This window comes from Capricornis sumatraensis, chromosome 6 (assembly GCF_032405125.1).
Source record: "Capricornis sumatraensis isolate serow.1 chromosome 6, serow.2, whole genome shotgun sequence".
Lineage (NCBI taxonomy): Eukaryota > Metazoa > Chordata > Mammalia > Artiodactyla > Bovidae > Capricornis > Capricornis sumatraensis.
Window position 1 is genome coordinate 52285853 of NC_091074.1, and position 23782 is coordinate 52309634.

General features: G+C 40.3%; 1 protein-coding gene across 2 annotated transcripts in view; it reads right to left on the reverse strand.

Annotated features, from left to right (window-relative positions):
- Positions 1 to 23782, reverse strand: part of DOCK8 (dedicator of cytokinesis 8) — a 158493-nt gene that overhangs the window by 113625 nt on the left and 21086 nt on the right. For both annotated transcript variants that reach the window (XM_068974285.1, XM_068974284.1), the window contains exons 3-10: positions 23614 to 23737; positions 19223 to 19435; positions 15099 to 15184; positions 9929 to 9995; positions 7046 to 7195; positions 3637 to 3717; positions 2133 to 2292; positions 801 to 931 (exon numbers count right to left, since the gene is read on the reverse strand). In XM_068974285.1, coding sequence (XP_068830386.1) covers positions 801 to 931; positions 2133 to 2292; positions 3637 to 3717; positions 7046 to 7195; positions 9929 to 9995; positions 15099 to 15184; positions 19223 to 19435; positions 23614 to 23737 — 1012 coding nt within the window. The remainder of the gene's footprint in view (positions 1 to 800; positions 932 to 2132; positions 2293 to 3636; positions 3718 to 7045; positions 7196 to 9928; positions 9996 to 15098; positions 15185 to 19222; positions 19436 to 23613; positions 23738 to 23782) is intronic.

Consider the following 23782-nt stretch of genomic DNA (forward strand, 5'->3'; position numbering starts at 1 on the left):
ACATAACCCCTTGACATGTCCCATGAGAACTGCCTGAGCTTCGGAACATTTTCCAAAACAGAGTCAAACTAAGTATAAGTTAAGTTGTGTTTTGGGTACTAAAATACATATCACGTAAAATTTACCATTTTTGAGTGCAAACAATCTCCAGAATACTTGGAGTTTGCAAAACTGAAACTCTATCCCCATTAAACAACTCCCCATTTCCCCCTTCCTGTAGCCCTTAGTCACCCTCATTCTACTTTCTGTGATTACACTTTCTGTCTCTATGAATTTGATGACACTAGGAAGTTCTTCATTCTTTAAGTAGTCTCAAAAGTTTCTGAGCTACCAGAGAATATCATCTATAATGGCCATACTCAGTGAGGAAGTAGGCATGTGGAGAAAGCCTGCACTTGGAAAAGGGGTGAGATGGATAACTTCCAGGCCAAGAAACCCTGAACCAAAAGGGAGATGGGTATTTCAGTCAGACTGTTTTCATAGCCTAATAAATGAACTGACCATGACAGTTCAAATCAGATAGTTTGTATTAATGGGAACCAGTCTTTCTCTTAATTAAAAGAGCTAACATTCACTTCACACTTGCAATATCCCAGGCACTCTGGGAAGCACTTTACACCTCTCGTCCTCTCAACCCCCAACAGCCACAAGAAGCAAGTGCCATCAGCCCTGTCTTGTAGATAATTAGTGAGGATGACTAACTCATCCTCCTAGTCACTATATATACTATTGCTTTGGGCTTCTGCCCTCATGCCATTATGGGGAGACCATTCCAGACACACTGTAACATGAAGAGATACCTGCTTGAAAAAGCTGTTAATGGTTAAAGTCCTGAAGTTGGATCCAACCCCATTTTCCTCCAAGGAGAAGGCTCTTTCAGAAAGTCTTCGAGATTGGGACAAAGTTCTCCGCTCACCCGCAGAGCCTTTCCCTTTAAGGAAAACACTTGTCATTCAAAAGTTTGCCTTCCTGTTTGAATACATAACAGTTATTAACTTTACCATATCTAAGGTGTGTTGACGCTCACTGAATGACAACACTGAACAGGGCCATTCTTGCTTTGAGTTAGGGTTAGGGTTAGGGTAACACACGGCATCTCTGGTTGCTTCTTAAGAATCAGTCTCTGTAGTCAGGTTAATTTCTCCTTGCTTAGAAATGACTGAGGATCCAGTAAGCTCTGTGCCTTAACTATCTAGATGAAAGGTGTCCTTTTCTATGAAGAACTCTTTTGAATAAGGCTACCTGGGTCTACATAGGAAGTGGCATTAAAAAAACCAAAACCTACATATATTGTGGTGTGAAGATCAGGATGGATGAAAATGGAGCTTGTTTTTGAAATAACCCAGGAGTTTGACTTGTACTTATGCATCAACAACTCCAGGAGAGCAGCAATACAATACCTTTTCCTCCACTCCTCTGCTAAAGGCAACATTTTGGAAGTGGCAGCACTAAGGGATGCATGAGAAATGTCCCAAGAAATGTGAGTGGAGACATAAATATTTGCTAGATACAAAGACATTTAAAAAAACAGGAACTCTGCCATAGGTGAGGGGAGATATGCTTGAGAACTCTGTAACCCTTTTCAATAGTTCCAAACCCAAACTGTTGAGGAAGCTCATAATTCAGATGAAGAGTTAGTTAATGAAAGAGAAATGTGCTAAATGAATCAGAACAGTAACTAAATATTATTGGGCATCCACTTTTTTCATTGCTCTTGGCAAAACAAACTTTAAGGAACTAAAATTTTACTGAAAAAACAGAGTTTTACTTTTAGAATCCCTTGCTCTTCATATATTTAGGAGCCAACTACAGTACCTTTGTTTAACACACTATAGACTATATTATTATATTTTCTTGTTATTTTCAAGGATTTGCTTTTAAGAAGTAAATTAACTTTTTAAAGCATCTAACTGTACAGAAAATTCCAACCAAAAATCTTACTATATTTCAACTCCACAAAGTTATGATAATTGTCTTGGGGATCACTGCCCAATCGAGCATTTGTATTCTGGTTCCAATTGTGTTTCATCCTATTCACCTGCTTCTCCCTCCCTACTCCCACCAATCAGCAGCTGACCTCAGGGCTGGTACACTGGGGAGCCCTTCCCTTCACACACAGTTAAAAAGCTTACCAACCGTAGACTCCACATCGGTTACCTCCCTGTCCAGGGTAGAGACATTGAAGAAACTTGCTAAGCTTATGGGAGCCCAAGCAAAGGGCATCCGGTATTTCCCCAAACGTTGGCAGAAGGATTCCGCTTGAAGTTTCAGTTTTTCAATCTTTTCTTTACTCTAGCGGAAAATGGAAAGAGACAGTAGAAACAGACAATAAGACACGACATCAGGTCAACTGCCTCTGCCATGGACCTGACAGTCATCTCCAAAATCCCCATTCTACTGATTAAAACGAGTGAATAGGCAGAAAAGTGACACAGCTGAGGCCAGAAGTGCAACCAATAAGGAAACACATAATAGAAAAGGGGGCATTTAGAGAAAGGTAAAGAAAGGCTGCATTAACTATTAAATACATCTTCAGCTAAACAAACAAAAAACTCCCCCAAGTCTTGGGCTTGTTATACCAGCTAATCAATAAGTACCTCTTTTCAGGGGTTAGCTACAATGGACTCATATAAGGGAATTAGGGGATGAAAAGTTCTGTACATCACCTCTCAAGCCCTTAAGAGAGCCTCGTTTTCCAAAGATGCCTTGGAAGATTCCAGAGACATCTATAAGGGTTTCTTACAACTTCCTTATTAGGTTGACAACACCTTTAAGGTATTCATTCTAGTTTCAGATTTAAAAAAAGTATCTTGAGTTCAATAAATCTTAATTTGAATCTTACTTATGAGTCTGCAGTAGGATACTATTGAAAGTGAAAACAAAGTGAAACTGTTAGTCACTCAGTCATGACCAACTCTCTGCAACGCCATGAACTATAACCTGCCAGGCTCCTCTGTTCATGGGATTCTCCAGGCAAGAATACTGGAGTGGGCAGCCATTCCCTTTCCCAGGGGATCTTCCCAACCCAGGGATCGAATCTGGGTCTCCTGCATTGCAGATGGATTCTTTACTGTCTGAGCAGGGATGCTGTCAGGCAAGAGATATTTCCCAAAAGGCCATGTTTTAAAAATTGTATCAGAAACTTTTGGAAATGGGTCCTGAGAAGAGATGTCATTTTCATAGGCTCAGTACTTATGTTGTACTAATAAATTTCTGATGTATGGCAGACTCAGATAATTTTTAAATACTAGAAAGGGCAATGGCCCATGCTGTAATGAGGCTGAGAGAGTTCTGGCAGTGTACAGTTTCAGGGTGTCTGTGGCCCTCTCAACCAGCCGAGTTGGAGCCACAGAACCAAAGCAACAGGAAGTGTCTTTGCTCTGGTTGAGTTCTGTAATTAGACATTGGTGTGTACATCATCACATGTGGACTTTGTTGAGTTTAATAATTTATTTCTTTAAAAAGTTCTCATCATTGATCATTTTCCCTTCCTTATTTTGTTTTAATATAATTGATTAGTGCTTCATATAGGGACACATTATGGACTAAACTCCATTAACTATTTTGTGGAAGACTTTTGAAAGATATCTGCTTATTCTAAAATGTTACCAGTTAGCAACAGTCAAAATAGCATACCTTTCCACCATCACTTTCTTTGATAACCATGTAGGGTTCTGCACAGTCTCCAATCTCTCCCTGCTGAAGGACTTTTTCAATCTACCAACAAAAATGATATTAAAACAAAGGACACGAATTAATCCATATAATGGAATCAATGTAACCATCAAAATAGTGCTTTATGACAGTATCTAATGACATCAAAAGATGTCCACAATATATGTTTTTTATTTTAAAAATTAGTATGAAGAGTATTATACAGTTTTATAAAAAAGAAAATCATAAAAGCATATAAAAGGGATGAGAGTAGATACACAGCAAATGTTAACAGTAGTTATCTTTGTATGGTAGGATTATGTACTATATTTTCTTCCTATTGCTTATGTGTATTCTCTGTTTTTAAACAATAAACAAGTATTATGCCTACAATAAAAAATGCAATAAAAGTTATTTTATAATACAAACCCCACAAGACATATGTAGGAAGTGAATAGCTCGTTTTCTTTATTATTACTTACAATGTAAAAAAGAGATATGACCTCTGTAAAAGTCAGGTTGGGGACTAAAACCTTCCACAAAATGAATAAATGAACAGAATAAATTATCTGTAATCATTTCCTTTGTATTTCCTATTATGGCTGTGTCTCTGGATTTAACAGACTTGGAGAGGAACTCGGAAGCAGGAGGATGGCGCAGCTTTTCACTTTGCTAACTGGCTGGTAACATGAATGGATGCTACTACCATCAAGCATTTTCTTCCAACTACCTTAAGACGGGGAGGGAGGTGGGAGGGGGGTCCAGGATGGGGAACACATGTACACCCGTGGTGGATTCAAGATTGTAAAGTAATTAGCCTCCAATTTAAATAAATAAATTTACATTAAAAAAATAAAAAAGATAGAAAGAAAAGCAGAAATTTTAAATTGCCTCTCTGCTCAAAAAAATTTAACTTAGACGTGGAAGTAAAAAACAAGTGGATTTAGTCCCATTTGTCTGTATCTTTAGTTGAGATAATCCTTGAAGAAGAAATTTAGGTCAATATGTCCTAAAAGGCATACATTCTTAACAGGCATTGTCAGTTAGGTACAAAGTATTTAAACCAGAAATACCCTGGTGATGGAGCGGTGTTTTGTGGAGTTTCAAAGGAAGTGGCATGGGGCCGGCTAGTGAACATCTGTATCAGGAAGACTGCAAGCAGGAAGCCTCCCTTCTCCAAGAAGAACATAAAATCCCCTTTCCATTGCCATAGCCTGAAGACAAGGCTGATCCTCCTTAGAGATGTTCCAGGCTGAGACCATGGACATTTACCATGAGGTAAAGACTGACCCGTGGTCCTATCAGTCAGTGATCATTCACCTATCATTCAAATAAATATTTGCCGAGTCCCTTCTATAGGGTAATTGTTAGGGAGACAAGGTGGTGAACGTGATAGACCTGAGCCCTATTCTCCTCAAGTTCATGATCAGGAGCTTATTAAGAAAATTAGAAAGAAAGAAGTTAATTTTTCCATGACGTCAAGGAATTAAAATGTGGTCTTTAAAATGAACTGTGAACAGAGATAAAGACTCTTTTAACTAGGACACTGAAGCAAAAAATTGGAATGCTATGACTTCACATGTATGGTGTGGCAGAAGAGAGGGGTCTCCAGAATTTGGAAGCAGGAGAATTCACATTTGACCAGACCAGCAGACACTATTCCCTTGGGCAAGGCTAACTCCAGGTACTTTGTGAGTCAAAGCTGCATGCTGATGTGCCAGGTTACCATATGGTCCTTCATGACTGATGCATAAAAGAGATGCAAGAGTCCGCATAACCATGGCGGATCGGCTTTGGGGCATATCAAAATTGCCCGGGGATTTACTGGAGGTAAAGAGGCTACACTCAGGCCTATTTAGAGGGAAAGAAGCAACAACTGTGGTCTACTGTAAAGAAAAACAAATCAGAAGAAAACCAGGGACTCTTACTGGACAGATTAAATTTCTTAATTCTACCCAGACAATTTAGAGAATGCATATCATTGCCAAATGAATACATTTATGCACTGGAAAATTTTGGAATTCGTTCAGTAAGTAATAGTAACTCACAGGTAACCACTGATACTTAGCTGACTACCTACCATGGGTTAGCCAAAATAAAGTCATCCACTGAGAAGTGGAGTTGGAAGTAAAATTTGGATCTATAGAACTAGTGTTGGCTTTTTGATTTCTCAGGCTGGAGAGAATTTACAAATTAACTCCAAGTTGAAAGGCTGCTAGAATGCACTTTAAGCTAATTTTCCCGTATATCTAAGTAATACTGCAGTGAAAAGTATACATATTAAGTTTAATAACAACATATGTGTCTTTTCAGCAACAGAATTTTAACTGTACTTTCCAAAAACTTACACAAGTTCCCTTCAAACTATAATGACCTTCAGAATCTTTGCAAAATGGTGTAAAGGGAGCAAGAAGGGAAATACATCTGTCACTTAAATGACTTCCATATCACCTGAACTTTTTGGAATCTGTATGCTACTCCCATGGGATCAAGGAGGAATCAATGAGATTATGTACACAAAACAGTATGCTAACTAGAAAATGTCCCAAACCTAGAATGCTGGGTGTACATGAAATCAAAACATCTTAACTTTTTTTAAATTTGAGGGTAAAGAGTCAATCAGACTAATTATTTGGCTTAAGGCAGGTAAAATACGCAATGTTTGCTATTAACTTCTAACCAGCCATTTTGGGGGCTTCCCTGGCGGCTCAGAGGTTAAAGCGTCTGCCTCCAATGCGGGAGTGTAGACAAAGTCTCTGGTTTTCTTACATTGGTAGAGTACAACCTAGAAAGAAAGGTCCTTCCACTCAGAACTGCCTACAATGGTAATAAAAAAAAAACGAAGAGTGAAGCTTGGAAACTAAAACCCACATCTCAAACTGTCAGAGCCTAGATATTTGCAGACATTTAACTCTGGGTCTTTAGAAAATCATGAACATCATTAGGAGACTCTATCCAAGATTTTCTCCACAGCAGCCTCCCAGAGCTGGATAGCTGAGGGGGCTTTCTTTGTGAGGAGGAACGGTGCTCATCCATACCAGGCTTTATTCCATAGTCACATCTACTCGTTGAGGGAGGTGTTATTATCCCCACTTAACAGATGAGGAAACTTAAGTCTCAGAAAGGTTAGGTAATTGCCCAAAGTCATATAGGTGCTAAGTTGCAAAGTCAGGACTGAAACCTAGGACTGTATAACTTCAAAACTCGGAGTCATTCTAGTATCCAACACAATTTGCTTGAAAAGGAAAAGGAGGACAGTTGAGAGAGAAACAAAGTGAATCTCACAGAGGACATGTAGTACTTTCTGACACCTCTTTCACCCTAAACAGGCACTGGGACTAATGCAACAATGAGAATATCAGAATGTGCAAATCAGACTGTATCGAACCACCTTGGCTACTAGGTAGATGTCCGAGGATGGGTAGGTGACCGAGAACACCGCAGATCTTGCCTGACTGGATGCGGCAACAGAGGGCGTGTGAGCACGCAGAAATCCTTTAAACTGATCAGAGTTCAGGTCACAGTGAAAATTTTCTGAGATCTGTAAATGAGCGGCAAAATGAAAAAATGAATTACAGTTGTTCTCATGGTCTAAACATGTTAAGGGCTTCCCTTGTAGCTCAGTCGGTAAAGAATCTGCCTGCAGTGCAGGATCAAACCCAGGTTTAATCCCTGGGTTGGGAAGATCCCCTGGAGAAGGAAATGGCAACCCACTCCAGTATCCTTACCTGGAAAATCTCATGGACACAGGAGCCTGGTGGGCTGCAGTCCATGGGGTCGCAAAGAGTTGGGCACGACTGAGCAACTAACACTTACAAACATGTTTAAAAAAAAAAAAAGAGTGAAAAAGCCCCACCAAATTTCACAAGAGAAGTAAGTGTAATCATAGACATGGTTTATGATCAGTGCTTGCTGGAAAATCTGATACATATTTTGTCATAGTCTCTAGGTATTTTTGAGTCATTTGAGAGATGTTCTTTGAAACATTTAACTTTTTATTATCCCATCAATATCTCCTGAATACACTGATGTGCCAGGTATTGCACTGAAGAAAAACAGGGCATTACTTGGGCTCCCAATTAGCTTACAATCAAGAAGGAGGGAGAAGGCAAATATGTACTAACTACAGTGATCACACTCAGAGGAAAAAGTGTTGTGCAAGTTCCTGAGAGTGAGAGATCATATCCAGTGGGGCAGATGGGAAATGCTTTCCAAGGGGGAGGTGAGTGAGATGGACAGACTTTGGAAGAAGATTCCACCAGGCAGAGCTGGAGGGTGACAGGTACCAGGGAGAGAGCACAGCACAGATGTCTCAGCAGCTGGAAAATCTGCAGTGACTTTAGTTAATACTGAGAAATCCAGCTTAACTCTGCCTAGGCTCTCGAGGGAAAGAAAGCAGATGAGAGCCATACTGAAGAAAGCCAGGTGTGGAAGGTGAAGAGTTTGTTTTTAATGTTTCAGGTAGTGAGGATCTGTTAAAGATTTTGAGCAAGAGTGTGACATGATGAGAGCTCCATGGATGGAGCGCTTGTGTTGGACGAGTAGTCCAAATAGCGCAGTGTTACTTAAGGACCCTTGCAGAGTTGGTTCTCCCTTTACCACCAACAGATTTACAGCCAAGAAGAGGCTCCCAGGCAGAGACTGCATTTACCAGCTCCCTTGCAGTTAGGAGTAAGCACGTGTGTGTGTGTGTGTCGTGTGTGTGTGCATGCACTCACTTGTGTCTGACTCTTTGTGACCCCATAGACTGTAACCCATCAGGTTCCTCTGTCCATGAGATTTTCCAGGCAAGAATACTGGAGCAGGTTGTCATTTCCTACTCCAGGGGATTTTCTTGACCAAGGGATCAAACCCACATCTCTTGTATCTCCTGCACTAGCAGGTGGATTCTTTACCACTGCGCCACCTGGGAAGCCGGTAACTAGATTCTCTCCAATGAACTGTGAGCAGGAGCAATGATGGGTCAAACTTCCAGGCTCCAAGTCTACCCACCTCCACCCTCTGCTATCTTTTCCCTTCTTCTGGGAGCTGCAGTGGCAGTGACAGGAATGATTTAGGAGAACACATACCAAAGATGCCAGCTTGGGTTCCTGAATGACTGAGTGGAGCAAACCCCTGTTGACCCTGCGCCCCTGCCCCTACCCTGGGCTGTTAGTTCTTTCTTTGGCAGCTTTGGGTCTTATTTGCAGTATGCTGGATCTTTGTTGCATCAAGCGAGATCTTCCCTCATGATGCAAAGGGGCGGGCTTAGTTGCTCTGGGACAAGTGAGACCTTAGTTCCCCAACCAGGAATCAAACCTGAGTCCCCTGTACTGCAAGGTGGATTCTTAACTACTGGAGCACTAGGAAAATCCCTGGATTGTTAACAAACAAACAATAGAAAGTTCTCCTTCCTTAAGCCACAAGTTCTCCATATGTGGCCCCCTGACCAACAGCTTCAGCATCAGCTGGGGACCTGTTAGAAATGCAAGTTCTCAGGCCCCCCACCAGACTTACTGCATCAGAAACTCTGGCACTGGGCCCAGCAACTGTTTTAACAAGCCCTCCAGGGGATTCTGATGCCTGTGCCATTTTAAGAACTACAGTTTTAAACCACTGAATATGTGTGTGTGTTTGTGGTGGGGTCTCCTGTTTTAGCAGTTAACCTATCCTCACTAATATAAATCTTCATAATTATTAATATTTATTTTAAAAAATACACAATAAACTTCTTAAATACCGAGTGGTTATAGTATCTGAGCAAGGGGGCAGAAGTGTCTCCCCTGGTTTTGCTATTTCTGTCCTTCTTTAGGAGTTACAAAATGACTAAACATTAAAACACTCATGGAAAAGTCTTTTCAATTAAAAGCACGTTATACTTGGTGAGGACTCTACCCAATGGCAAATTTAGACTTTCATTGCACAAGATGCCTTCCATTCACAATAAAATGCAAAAACTCCGAAACTCAGGAAACATTATATGCATTGAGCTTGTTACAGCCATGTTTAAATTGCTTTGTTTTATGGGTAACCCCACATGTCACTATATCAGTTCTCTGTCTCAGCCAGGCTATCAACTTTTCCTTCAAGATTCTTCAAAGAACATAAATGACAAACATTCCCAGGTCATGTCTTTAAAAACTGCAAAGGCAATAGAACTGGACATATCAAAGGTCATTTGCTTTCAAATGTAATGTGTTTTTACTGCACAGAAATCATATTTAAAGAAATGAACCCAAAGATTCCATGAACAATATATGATGCCCTTAGGGCTGAGTTATTTTTGCTTACTTACCTTTTTCCTTTCTTTAACATCATAGAGGGCAATACTGGCAAACAGAGGCTCAATTTCTATCTCAAACCTGTCAGAGAAAGAGAGAAAAGTCTATATGGATTTAACTTTGATAATTTTGAAGTTTCTGAAAATGCCAAGATATATAACCTGGTTAAAAATGTAAGTAGTTTCCAGAAGTATTTGGGTAGCTCCGCGCATATGAGAATCATATGAGAATATTAATAGAGCAATATGAGAGGTTCATAGAAAATCCCTAATCATTTGAGATCATGAACATGCTTGCTGGTGGCCCTGCAACAGAGAGCATGTGGAATAGATCCTCCAGCTGTTCCCACATGGCACTTCTTACTGTTGTGGCTGCTGGGTTTTCAGAGGGTTGAGTCTGCCTTAGCTAAACGTCTTGTTTACAGTTTACATTTTACTGCCAGAATAGGTAGCTCTTATTATTCAGTGGCTATGGCTTTCCAGCCTGTACAAAAAGAAAAGTTAAGTTGCTTTTCTTTAGACTTCTAGTGGGACCCCCAGAAGGAAATAAGGTTACGATGTGTGTGAATGTCTGGTCCTTCCATTGCCAGAGGAGCTTCTGAACTGAGGCGGAGGGAGGGAAGTGAGCACAGCTGATCAACACTGTGGTGTGAGGATCCAACGAGAGCTAGAAAGAGCAGCTCTCATACTGGCCCTAATGGCCAATTTCCCCCGAAATGGTGGGCTGAAGACAAGAGAAGGCAACCCCAAGCACAACCCTGCTTGCTATAGGATGCGCATGGAACAGACAAGCACTTTCTAAATGTTTCAGGTTAACAGACAGGGCTTCCCTGGTGGCTCAGACGGTAAAGCGTCTGCCTGCAATGCAGGAAACCCGGGTTCGATCCCTGGGTCGGGAAGATCCCCTAGAGAAGGAAATGGCAACCCACTCCAGTACTCTTGCCTAGAAAATCCCATGGATGGTGGGCTACAGTCCATGGGGTTGCAAAGAGTCAGACACGACTGAGCAACTTCGCTAACAACCTATGACACTGCCAGCTAAGAGCCCCAGTAATCAGGCCCTGGACCACCACCACTGCAGAAGTCATGCAAATTAGGTCAAATTCTGTTTTCAACTGTACGTGAGAGAATGGATTTATCATAGCTTTGTCTAAAAAGAGAATTTTTCAAAGAATATGTGGACAGAGGTAACCAGACAAAAGAGCTGGTCAAATGACACCTTTGAAAATGAGACAGTGGGCATGATGGAAGAGTCACAGACACTGAGTCAGAGAGACCTAGGCTCTGTTCTCTCTCCCAGTCTGGCTAATTCTGGAATCTTCATTGGGTTACTGACTTTCCCCAGTTCCACTTATTTGTAAAATGAGGAAAAGATACTTACTCTTTCCATTTCCTAAGATTGTTGTAAGGACTGTGAAAGACAGTATGTGTAAACGTACTTTATGAACAATGTCAAGGAACCATCATTATTCACAGTAGCCAAAAGGTGGAAGCAAACTCAGGTGTCCATCAAAGATGAGTGAATTAATAGAATATGGTATATGCATACAACAGAACATTATTCAGTCTTAAAAAGAAAGGAAATTCTGACACATCCTACCTTAAGGACAAACGCTGAAGAAACTGTAAGTGAGATTTGTCACTAAAGGACAAACACTGTATAATTCCACTTCCATAAGGGAATGGTGGAAGATAGAAATGAGAGTTATTGTTTAGTGGGTATAAAATTCCAGTTTGGGTAAGTGACAAGAGTTATGGAGATAGATGGTGGCAATACCTGTACAACAATGTGAATGTATTTACTGCCACTGAAATACTAGTGAAAAACGGATATGACAGCAAATTTTATGTTATCTGTATTTTACCACGAATAAAATTTAACATTATCATTTAATATTCTTTTACTTCAAATAAAATTTATGATTATCATTAACATAATTTTTACTATTCATATTTAAACATTCCAGGTTCACCTATAAGAACTTGCTTTCTTTTGTCCAGTTTATTTAAAGTAGTGAAAGCTACATCTCCCCTCTTGCAGGTATATGTTGGTATGAATATGATTCAAGACACTGGAGCAGGTCAAAGACTGAGCAAACACTAGAGTTCTCTTTAATTTCTGCTTTGGCAGTTTGGGAAAAAATCATTAGAAACTACACTTCACAAATTTCGTCAGGTGAAATCCAAGTGACATGATTATTTTTTTTTAACAATAGTCTTAGTGGCCATGTCTTCCCATCTGTGAGAAGAGCTGCCATTTACTTATAGAAAATGTCTAGGAGGCTGAGTGACAAGCATCAGAGGGTAGAATTCCTCCAATCCCAAAAAGCAGAGTTACTGCAGCCAACAGTGGCCTGATGCACTTCCTGTGGGAGTGGGTGAGAGCCTCAGACAATAGGGTGGATTTCCTGAATGATGAATGCAGAGGGGGATGGAAGAGCCACTTCCACTTAGTCCTCATGCTGAAGGGCGAAGAGTTTCCCCCAGCTGGGTCAGATCCCCAGGGACCAGCGTTTGCCCTTATGTACCCATTGCTCAACACAAAGCTGGGTTATTGGCTGCTCATCTCTGTACAAGACAAAAAGTCCTAACTCCCCCACCAACTGGTAGCACTGACTTGAGGAGAGTGCTGCAACACAAAGGGAGCCCCACACCTGTGTAAGCAGTCATGCTGGCTTGTGTACTGAGGAGAGGAATTGGGGAGGCTCCACATTAGAATCGGAAATTTACAGCATGTAGGAACTTTGGGATGACCTGGTCTAACTACTTTATTTATAAGAACTCAAAATTCCAGAGAAGCCCGCAGGGCTGAAATACAGTCTTGAATCCAAAATCCAAGTGCCCTAATGGCAATGCTGCCTAAGAGGTTCATGAATTGACTTCAACAGATGGATGACTTTCTTAATAGGGTATGAAAAATTTTTATGCCTACATGGTTTTGCCTAGGTAGAATATCATGGAAAAAGCAAGAGAGTTCCAGGAAAACATCCACTTCTGCTTTATTGACTATGCCAAAGCCTTTGACTGTATGGATCACAACAAACAGTGGAAAATTCTTCAAGAGATGGGAATACCAGACCATCTGACCTGTCTCCTAAGAAATCTGTATGCAGGTCAAGAAGCAACAGTTAGAACTGGACATGGAACAACAGACTGGTTCCAAATAGGAAAAGGAGTATGTCAAAGCTGTATATTGTCACCCTGCTTATTTAACTTATATGCAGAGTACATCAGGAGAAATGCTGGGCTGGAGGAAGCACAAGCTGGAATCAAGACTGCTGGGAAAAATATCAATAACCTCAGATATGCAGATGACACCACACTTATGGCAGAAAGAGAAGAACTAAAGAGCCTCTAGATGAAAATGAAAGAAGAGAGTGAAAAAGTTGGCTTAAAACTCAACATTCAGAAAATTAAGATCATGGCATCTGGTCCCATCGTTTCATGTCAGATGGGGAAACAATGGAAACAGTAAGAGACTTTATATTTTTGGACTCCAAAATCACTGCAGATGGTGACTGCAGCCATGAAATTAAAAGACGCTTGCTCCTTGAAAGAAAAGCTATGACCAACCCAGACAGCATATTAAAAAGCAAAGACATTACTTTGTCAACAACGGTTGTCTAGTCAAAGCTATGGTTTTTCCAGTAGTCATGTACAGATGTGAGAGTTGGACTATAAAGAAAGCTGAGTGCCAGAGAATTCATGCTTTTGAACTGTGGTGTTGGAAAAGACTCTTGAGAGTCCCTTGGACTGCAAGGAGATCCAACCGGTCCATCCTAAAGGAAATCATTCCTGAATATTCATTGGAAGAATTAATGCTGAAGCTGAAACTCTAATACTATGGCCACCTGATGCGAAGAACTGACTTATTTGAAAAGACCATAATGCTGGGACAGATTGAAGGCAGGAGGAGAAGGGGATGACAAGATGAGATGGTTGGATGGCAACACTGACTCTACGGACATGAGTTTGGGAAAGCTCAAGGAGTTGGCAATGGATAGGGAAGCCTGGAGTGCTGTAATCCATGGGGTTGCAAAGTCAGACACAACGGAGCAACAGAACTGAACTGAACTGAACTGAGAGCAGTTACAACTCAATAATTTCGAAAGTGCCTGTCATTTGAAAAAGTGGAAGAACTAATTCTCTAAAGCAATTGTCTGTAAAGAGGAAAGAGAGGCATGCAAGCACTCCAGGGTTAGGCAAGACAATCCACTGGAATTCAGGAAGAAAATAATTTATTTTAATTGATTGAGTTCATCCTTCAAAATGTTTCACTTATGCTTGTTTTGTAATACATATAATATTTAATACACAAGTACAAAATTAATACACATGTAGAAGATGTGTGGCTTTTAAACACAATTAAAAAGCTAAAAAAGAATTGCTTCCAAGCAAACGTGACCCATGAGATGAATCCAGATTTCAGACACGTTCTCTTTGAAATGTGTGTTACTAAAGAAGGAAATGAGAAAATATTTAAGAAGTCAGGAAATCATGCAGAAAAATCTGGCTTTCTAGTTTCTCTTTAAAAAAAAATCAGACAACTGATCAAAATGGGTCAGTTCATTTGGATGGCAAGAGTTGGCCCAAGCTAGCAGTGAGCACCCCCGTAGGATAGTTTGGTACAGTCCCACTATACTCTGATGTCCTCTGGCACTGTAACTGAGTTTTTCATTGTGTTTTAATAGTGGTATGTTGGGAAATGCATATAAATCTCTAAAAATAAAAAGGATCTAACTTGTAGCATTTTCTGATTTCAATATTGTAAATATCTCTACCATTCTACCATGGGTAATTTCAAACTACCAATGTGACTTCACTGAATAAAAGAGTTAGGAAGAGAAGCATACACTGAGCTCTCATGAGTTAGAGTGGACTCCAGCACACCACTGGCTTTTACTGCTATTTTGCTTAATGCAGGACATTTCGCTCAATTAATTACCTAGACATCTAACCTTAGTGTTCATCTTCCTTTTCATAGTAGAATGAGTGTCAAAGGCGTGGCAGGAATAGAATCTGGGGCTACCTGATTCTGAACTCTGGTCTTTCTACTACTTCACAGCTGCCCACTGTTAAAAGTGTGTTGGGGTCCTCCCCGGTTCAAGCTCTGATGAGAAAGATAGTTTGTATCTGAAAGGCAAGACAGATCTCAATCGAGTAGGTAGTGTTTGCTGATACTTACTTCAGGGTCAGCAACTTGACCAATATTCTGTTTCCCAGATGTTCCTTGGGACATTCTGGTACCGGACGTATTTCCACAGCATCCTCCTATTATTAATCACATTGTAAAAGAAATCAGTAGTGAATTCCCATGAAATCAGCAGTGAATTAATCAGCAGTTAATCAAGGGAAGGGAAGACTACTATCTACCATGCAAGACAAGCTGCGTTTGCTTTATTTCTAATCACAGAATAAAAAATCAACTTCTATAAGAGTTTATTATCCAACCCCCATGCTTCAAAGTCAGCATTTACAGCAAAGATTTTTCTCCTTTCAGACAACCAAACATTTAAGACAAAGAGACCAAAAGAGGAAGGAAGGAAATGTGAACATAGATAAGGCTTAGTAACATCCACCAGATGGCATTGCAAAATCTTATACCTATTGTTGACTTTTTTTTTTTTTTTTCTGCTGGCTCTAAGGACACAATCAGAATATTTCTCCTGCCGAGGGCTTTACCAGTAAATACGTGAGTTTCAGACTTGCGATCTGAGTCAGAAATTTTCACCTAAAGCTGTAAACCATTAATACTGTAATACAGTGGCTTTCTTGGTTCACAGTTTCCTTAAACAGATGATAGAGATTTGGGGCTGAATTTATAGGTTCTAAATAGATATGTCCATCTAGAACTTGCTAAAGTTCTAAGAATTGAAAAGCTTAGTAATGACACATTAAGAAATATGTCTGTCTATTTCACAACATAGGGACTGAAGAGTTAAAGGGAAGTATCAAGTATACATACAGCTGATTCACTTTGCTATATAGCAAAAACTAAGGCAACATCGTGAAGCACCTATACTCCAAGGAAAATTAATCTAAAAATTCAAATGTGAACTATCACAGCATCTTAATTATAGTCATGGATGCAAAGACTGACAGTGCAAGTCATCCTGAGAACTTTAATTCCTGCTCTTGTCGTAGGTACACAAACTCTGACGAATGGTCTGCAGCTCACAAGTGTCCAACGAATAGGGCCACGTTTAATTATATTTTTTAAATTTATTCTTAATTGGAGGATAATTGTTTTACAATGTTGTGTAGGTTTCTGCCTTATGACATGAAGCAGCTACAGTATACACATGTCCACTCCCTCTGGAACCTCCCTCCCACTCCACCACCCCAACCCTCTAGTCCATCACAGAGTACCAAGTTGAGCTCACTAGCTATCTATTGTACATAAGGTAATGCATATGTTTCAGTGCTACTCTCTCTCAGTTCCTGGGCAATAAATGACATCCCAAATATCCAATAGCAACCAGAAGAATTTTTTAAAATACCAATACAGTCGTCTTCTTATTAAATCTGTACCCAGTTTGGTGGAATAGTCCCAGGTGTAAACTCACCACCACTCTAACTTTCAATTCCCCTTTGTGTTAAACAGTTTGGTGGGTAGAACTGCTGAGTTGTTTCAGAGGAGGTACTGTTCTGATGCCCACACTGAGGTGAAGGCCCTCAGAGCAAGCTGGAACTTTCAGGGTGATCAGGACAGACACATCTGAAAGGAAAGGGGCCCCTTATTGGAAAACAGCCTCACTGTAAAAACACTCTGCTTTTGGTCTGGATTCAAAACTTTGGTATACTTTTAAAAGGCTCTTCATTTGGAAAACTGTAAGCATATACAAAAGTAGAGAAAATACTGTAATGGAGCATACGTAACCATCACCCAGCTTCAACAATTTTGACTTATGGGCAATTTGGTCTCATCCCTGGGTCAGGAAGATCCCCCAAAGGAAGGTATGGCGGCCCACTCCAGTGTTCTTGCCTGGAGAATCCCACACACGGAGGAGCCTGGTGAGCTATAGTCCATGGGGTCTCAAAGAGTCAGACAGAACTGAAGCAGCTTAACACAGCACACAGCATGTACTCTCACTTACTACTCCCCCACTCAATGTTGGATCGCTCAGAACAAGGCCCCAGACATCATATAATTTCATTAGTGAGTATTTCAATAGAGACCTCTAAAAGATAAGGACTTTTAAAAAAATACTATAATGCTACTATTAATTTTATTTCCTATTTTCATGAAATATGTAGTCAGCTCCAAACTTCCCCAACTGTCTGTTTTTTTATAGTTAGTTTCTTAATTCAGGTTCCAAACAAGGTCTATATGTTCATGTTTCCCAAGTCTCCTCTAAACTATGTGAGTTTCTTGCACTTTTACAGTTATCTGAAATAAAAATGAATTGCCAATGAAGCAAGAGAGGAAATATGAAGTCGTGGACCCCTCTTGTTTTCCTCTTCCTGGGAGAAAACAGACAGATATTTACAGTGAGAAAGAGAGAGGATCACAAGAGAGAAAGGGATAATATGAGAGATGAGGTTCTTCTGTCAGCAGACCCAGTGGGACCTGAGGCCAACTCCACATCTCCCTGCTTGAGATTTCATTACAAGCCAATAAGCCTCCACTCTAGAAAAACAATTTAGTTGTTTTTAGTTGGGTTCTATCACTTGCAACCCAGAGGAGTCCTAGTGCAAACTCCCCTATGATCTGGAGAATAGTGCACCTTTCTTAGGGACCAGCACATGCCTTTTTACAGAATCAGAGTGAATCAGGGAAAGAACTCACCTCATAGAAGCTTGGTGGTTGAATTCTAATTTTGCCTCCCCTGTATACTCAGTCGTAATTTGGATATAATAGTTCACCTCTCTTCTAATTTTCTTCACAAGGACATGAAAGTAATAATTATATAAAATAATTTCATGAATGTGTTGTCCAAAAAAAATCAGCATTTGTAGTCATTTCATAGTAGGAAAGACAGTTACCCCTTTTTTCTACAGGACTTTCTTTGGAGAAAGTACAAGTTATAAGAGCAAATGTAATTTTTGTGTGTGTAACTTCAACACATTCAAGGGCCAGTATAGAAGCCTTCAAGTATTTTAGACTTTCCAATTTCCAAATATCCTATACACTAATCACAAAGAATCCTCTCCAGTTAGTAAAGCAGGCCGCATTAGGATGTCTGCTAGATCATAACTTTTAGTCTCAACTGAGTTTCTGCACCATTTAAAGACCATAAAACACAATTCCTTCAAAATGGTCTATGATTCATCCTTGTAATCAAGCCTGGATATCCTCCCATTTAATCTAGTGAAGGAGATTTTAATGAGCTGATGTCTCACTGTAAGTCTCCTCCTCACCCTTTAACTGTTTCTTCTCTTCTGGTATCCACTCTGGGTGATTATTACCTATTGGCACCTCCATCAGGGAACTGGGAGGAAGAGGAATGTGAAGGTCATATCAGTCAGATATAATATTTCTTGACAAATTAAGTAAAAAGTTCTAAATCTATAGGTGGAAACTGAAAAGTTACAAGATGTGATTGTTTATGTCATCTTTGGATTTCCATTAAGTATAGTCATATATATATAAACAGTTAAACATAAAACTTGGAGTTAATGTGTTATGATCCCCTTCTATAATTCAATCTGCCTGCTGAATCTTGAACAAGTTATTTAACCTCTCTGATTCTTACTTTGCAATATGAAGGATGGAGATGATAACACTGTCCATATTATTCATATTTAATCTTCCTCATTCAGAAGAGGATGTGAGCCCTCTGACAATTAAAAATGAGGATTTGAGGCCACTGCAAAAAACATAAACAGATGAGAAAACCAAGGTGGTTGGAAAATATAGATGAGAAAAAAATAAAGCTGAAGAAAACTCAGGACACTAGTAAGTAAGCCACCAGATTTGGTAGTGTGTGTGCTCAGTTGCTAAGTTGTATCTGACTCTTTGCGACCCCAACGACTGCAGCCCACCAGGTTCCTCTGTCCGTTGGATTCTCCAGGCAAGAATATTGGAGTGGATTGCCATGCCCTCCTCCAGGGGATCTTCCTGACTCACAGATCAAACCTGAGCCTCCTGAATTGCAGGCAGATTTTTACCACTGAGCCACCAGGGTATGACTGATCAGTAATTTGCTCTGTTGTTACACAGGCTTGCCTTACTGAAAAACACAGCCCAGAAATCACACAATTAAGCATCCTGACATTGCTATACAATAATGACAAGCAATAATATTTTCCTGGCAGGCTCTCTGTGTCTTCATTGAAATTCTCCAGTGTGGAGACAGTCGTACCCACCTCATCCACTGACGGATAAAGGGCAAAGAGCTCGGCCTGCCGATTGGTCCTCCGGGCCTCCTCATTCTGCTTCTCGAAGTCCTCAGCGCTCACTTGTTGTACAAGATTTTCCAGCCTCGGGTCAGGCTGCAGGCTGCGGAGGTCGAAGTCACAGGCAGTGTTGGAACCTTTCCCAGAAACATCACACAGTACGTTCAGGTGGCGGGGACCTGCCTGTAAGAAAAAGACATGGCTTCATGAGAGAGATCACGGGCTTCAGATGAGAACTAAAGGGTCTGGGATGTCTCAAGATGGCTCCAACGAGGGACTGCAGAATCAGGCCTCAAGGAGTCTCTGACAAGAATCACATCATAGCTTCCTGGACTGAATAACCTAAATTTAGATGTCTCTCTCCTGCCTGGAAGCAGGTGATTAACTCATCAGATGTAGATACACCTGTTCTTGAGGAAAAGCTTGACAATAGTCCTGTAGTGCTATTAGTTTGAGGGGGTGTTCTTTTCTGGAGATTGGGAGCCAAGCCTCCTATGAACCATACACATGTCTTGTGCTTAAGCAGAACAGAACTGGAATAAGGTGTTCAGAAAAAAAAAAAAAAGCAGGGGGGAGACTGGACTGGGAATAAAGAGACCTCATGGTAATCTCAACTCCAGAACTTGGCTTTCAAAACTGGAAAATAAGATGATCTGTGAGGAGCGTTCCAACTTAAACTTTATATAAACTCCAAAGCATGTTTCCAAAGACAGAAATGTGGGCATGGGAACACTTTCCTACAGGACTTTAGTAACAGTTACAGGAATAAGTACCAGAGTGGGGAAAAAAAGCACTTGCTATTTCAGCAGTATTCACTCAGCTGCAGCATGCTTGAAAAAATTTCAGTCAAAAAGAGGATGCTTTATTCCATTAGAAATGTCTTGGAAAGTGCAAACTGGATACCTAACTCGAGACCCGGCAAAAAGTACAAAACCAAAAGCAACAATATGTTGTAAGAACACAGATAGATCCATTACAAATATCTGTAAAATACATGGTAAAATGTTATTCTCAAAGTACTATTAAATGGACATACTACTATGCAATAACTCTATAAAACAGTTTTGGTCTTGTGCAACAATGAAGACCCCGTACAGCCAAAAATAAACAAATAAACAAAATTATTTAAAAAAATTTTTTGGTGATATCTGTCTACCTCATAAAAGTCCTGCTCTCTTAGGTCATAAATTTTACCTAAACTGAATGTGTTAACAATCACATTCACACACAATATTAACCAATATCAATATTTAAGTTATTAAAAATTTTGTTCATCTTAGAATTTATAAGATTCTTGGGAAAATTATTTGGGTTACCTAAGACTCTTTAAAAGAATCAACATCTGTATCTGTCTCCAGAATTTATTTAAAGGCCACAACTGGACAAGTAAACAAAGGTATGAGGACAAGAGTATCTCTGGAACACTGCTTGTAGTAACAAAATAATAAAAACAACTTAAGCATCCCCCCAAAAATAGAAAGTTTTAAGATTAAGAGATTTTGGAACTTTCATACAATAGAATGAGGCTGTTTATTCAGCCTTTAAACAAAAAGAAGAATACGCTGTCATTAGAAAAGAAAGATGATCATAAATTGTTAATAAGAGGAAAGTTAAATAATATTATATCATCAAATTTTTATGAAATATATTTGTACTATGGAGTCATATCATATATATGTGTATATATATATATATATAGAAGTTATGCAAATTCAGGCATTTGACTTCACAATTCCACTCAAAAAGGTTCCTAAGAATGACTGAAAGGGAAGATGCTGCCTGTCTGACCATCTCTCCGTGACGCGTATTAGTTTAATACTTAAAAACACACACTTCTGTATAACTTGCCTCTGAAACCCAGCCACTGACTCGGTGTGCTAGAGGAGTGAGGAACGCGTGTGCTGCTCATGCACCTTTTGAAGCCACCCTTTACTCTGCTCTGTGACGCTGGCTCTGCGTTTAGCAAATCCTGTTTCTGCTTCGCTACTTCTCCCTTTAGGTTCTGCATCGCTGGGGGAGGGAGAAGGGCCTGGCTGCTTCCTCTCTGCCTGCAGGTCTTCTCATCTTGGTAGCGGCAGTTGCTTCCAGTTTTCTGTTTCTTCCAGCACTTCGAGAAAAACCCTCATCTGACCTTCCTTGGAGGTACCAGCATTAACTGGGCAATTCTTTCTCCCAGGAGGCCTGAGTCCAGACTCTCAGCGCTTGTGAGGTCTTTCCTCTGATGACACCACTGGCTAGGCTATGCCTCCTCCTCAGGTATTTGAGTCCCAGCTCTGAGGCCTCTCTTCTGAGCTTGCAGGTTCTGATAACTCCAAGCTCCTCCCACTAGACCCATGGTTCTCAAACAGTCCTGGGACCAACAGTATCAATATTTCCTACGGAATGCTCATGAGAAATGCAATTCTCAAGTCCCCACTCCAGCTGCAGTAGAACAGAAACTCTGGAGTGTGGCCAGCAATCTGTGTTCAAACAAGCCCTTCAGGGGGATTCCAATGACACTTAGGTTTGAGACTCACTGCCACAGACCCCAGCCCTAGAGTGGTGTGCTATTTCTTGTAGTTACAATTTCTGTAAGACTTCAATGTTCCTTTTTGGTTCTCTCAGTCCTCAAAAATACATTTGACTAATTCCCTATGTAAAATTTCTTCAGAGGAAATATCTAGTTTGTGGTTTCTGTCTGACTGAAACAAGGGAACGATTTAGTTGGTCATCTACATGATGAAAGCAGAATTCAGTCAAAATTACCAATGAAAACCCCCTGAAATTTCCCATAGAGGATGGCATACAGATATTCCGTGTTTCAGTAACCCCACCAGATTCAGCTCCAGAAATGATGCCTGATTTCTCTGCAGAGATAAGTAGTCAGCCTGGCTGTAGTCTGAAATAGGTATTATCTAAAACCTCCAGTCATATTCAGCATGTGAGATGCTTGTGTTATGAGGGTACCTGAAAGTTGAAAACTATACTGGTTTAGAAGTCCTATGCAAATTTATACACATTTCTTCCTCTATGCTTTATTTTTTTTAACCTATAAAATGGACAGACTGGACCAGAGCACCGGCTTTTAAAATCTTTTGTAAATTGTGGTAAGTATACATGTAATATAAAAATTTCATCATTTTTTAGTGTACAGCTCAGTAATGTTAAGTACGTTTATGTTGTTGTACAACCAGTCTCCAGAACTCTTCGTTTTGTAAAACAGAAACTCTATACCCATTAAACAAGAACTCCTCATTCCTACCTCTCTGCAGCCTCTGGTAACTACCATTTTAACTTTATACATCTATGAATCTGATTATTCCAGGTACCTCATATAAATGGAATCATACAGTATTGATTCTTTTGTAACTGGCTTATTTCACTTAGTGTAACGTCTTCGAGGTTCATCCACGTCGTAGAATATGTGTCAGAATTTCCCCCCTTTTTAAGGCTGAATAACTACTCCACTGTAACTTCCCAAGTGGTGCTAGGGGTAAAGAACTCGCCTGCCAATGCAGGAGACCTAAGTAATGGGGGTTCAATCCCTGGATCGGGAAGATCTCCTGGAGGAGGGCATGGCACCCACTCCAGTGTTCTTGTCTGGAAAATCCCATGGACAGAGAAGCCTGGTGGGCTACAGTCCATAGAGTCACAAGAGTCGAACATGACTGAAGCCACTTAGCACACACACGCAATACTCCATTGTATGGATATGCCTCATTCAGTTTATCTCTTCATCTGTCCATGGACACTTGGTTGTTTCCACCTTTTGGCTGCTGTGAATAATGCTGCTATGAAAACAGGTGTATAGAGTACTGACTTTTAAACTGTAACTACTTTGTAATAGTAATAATAATAATAACCACATTCGTTGGACACAAAGTGTGAGCCGGCACTGTCTTAAATGCTTCACACATATCAACTCATTTAATACTCAAACAACTTTACCGGTTGTGTACTTTGATCATCCTCGTTTTCCAGGGAAAGAAATTGAAGACCAGAGAGTTGAGTTATCCTGTCTGAGATTACAGAGTAGGTATGTGGTAGAATCAGAGAGAGAGCCAGGCAGTCTGCCCCAGGGTGGAACTTTCAATCGCACTGCAGGCTGCCTGAGGCCTTGAGTATCTGCCGGAATCATTACAGGGATGGGCCCAAATCCACCCCCCAAGTTAGAGCCCCTCCACTTTTATCTACTTTTATTTGAACACCAATTTATATAGCTAAAAACAAGTATGAAGAAAATATCACTGACTAAGTGGTAGAGCTCCTTCTATTCTAATATTCTATGAGTCTAGCCTTTTTATTAGTTTTTAAAAAATCAACAGCACGCCACGGCAGAACAGTCCAGTAACCTGGCAACCGTGTTTGTTGATAGGAAATACCTGAGCGCTGGGTTCACTGCTCTCCAAGGTTTCTGACTCAAACGTCTGTTTCTGAAGCGTCTTGTGAAAATCTTTTCGGGATCCAGTCTTTTTAAAGCTGCAAATGTCTGAACTTCCTTGGTTCCTTTCATTGTTGTTATTAAATAAAGAGACAGAAGGAGGAAGAGAG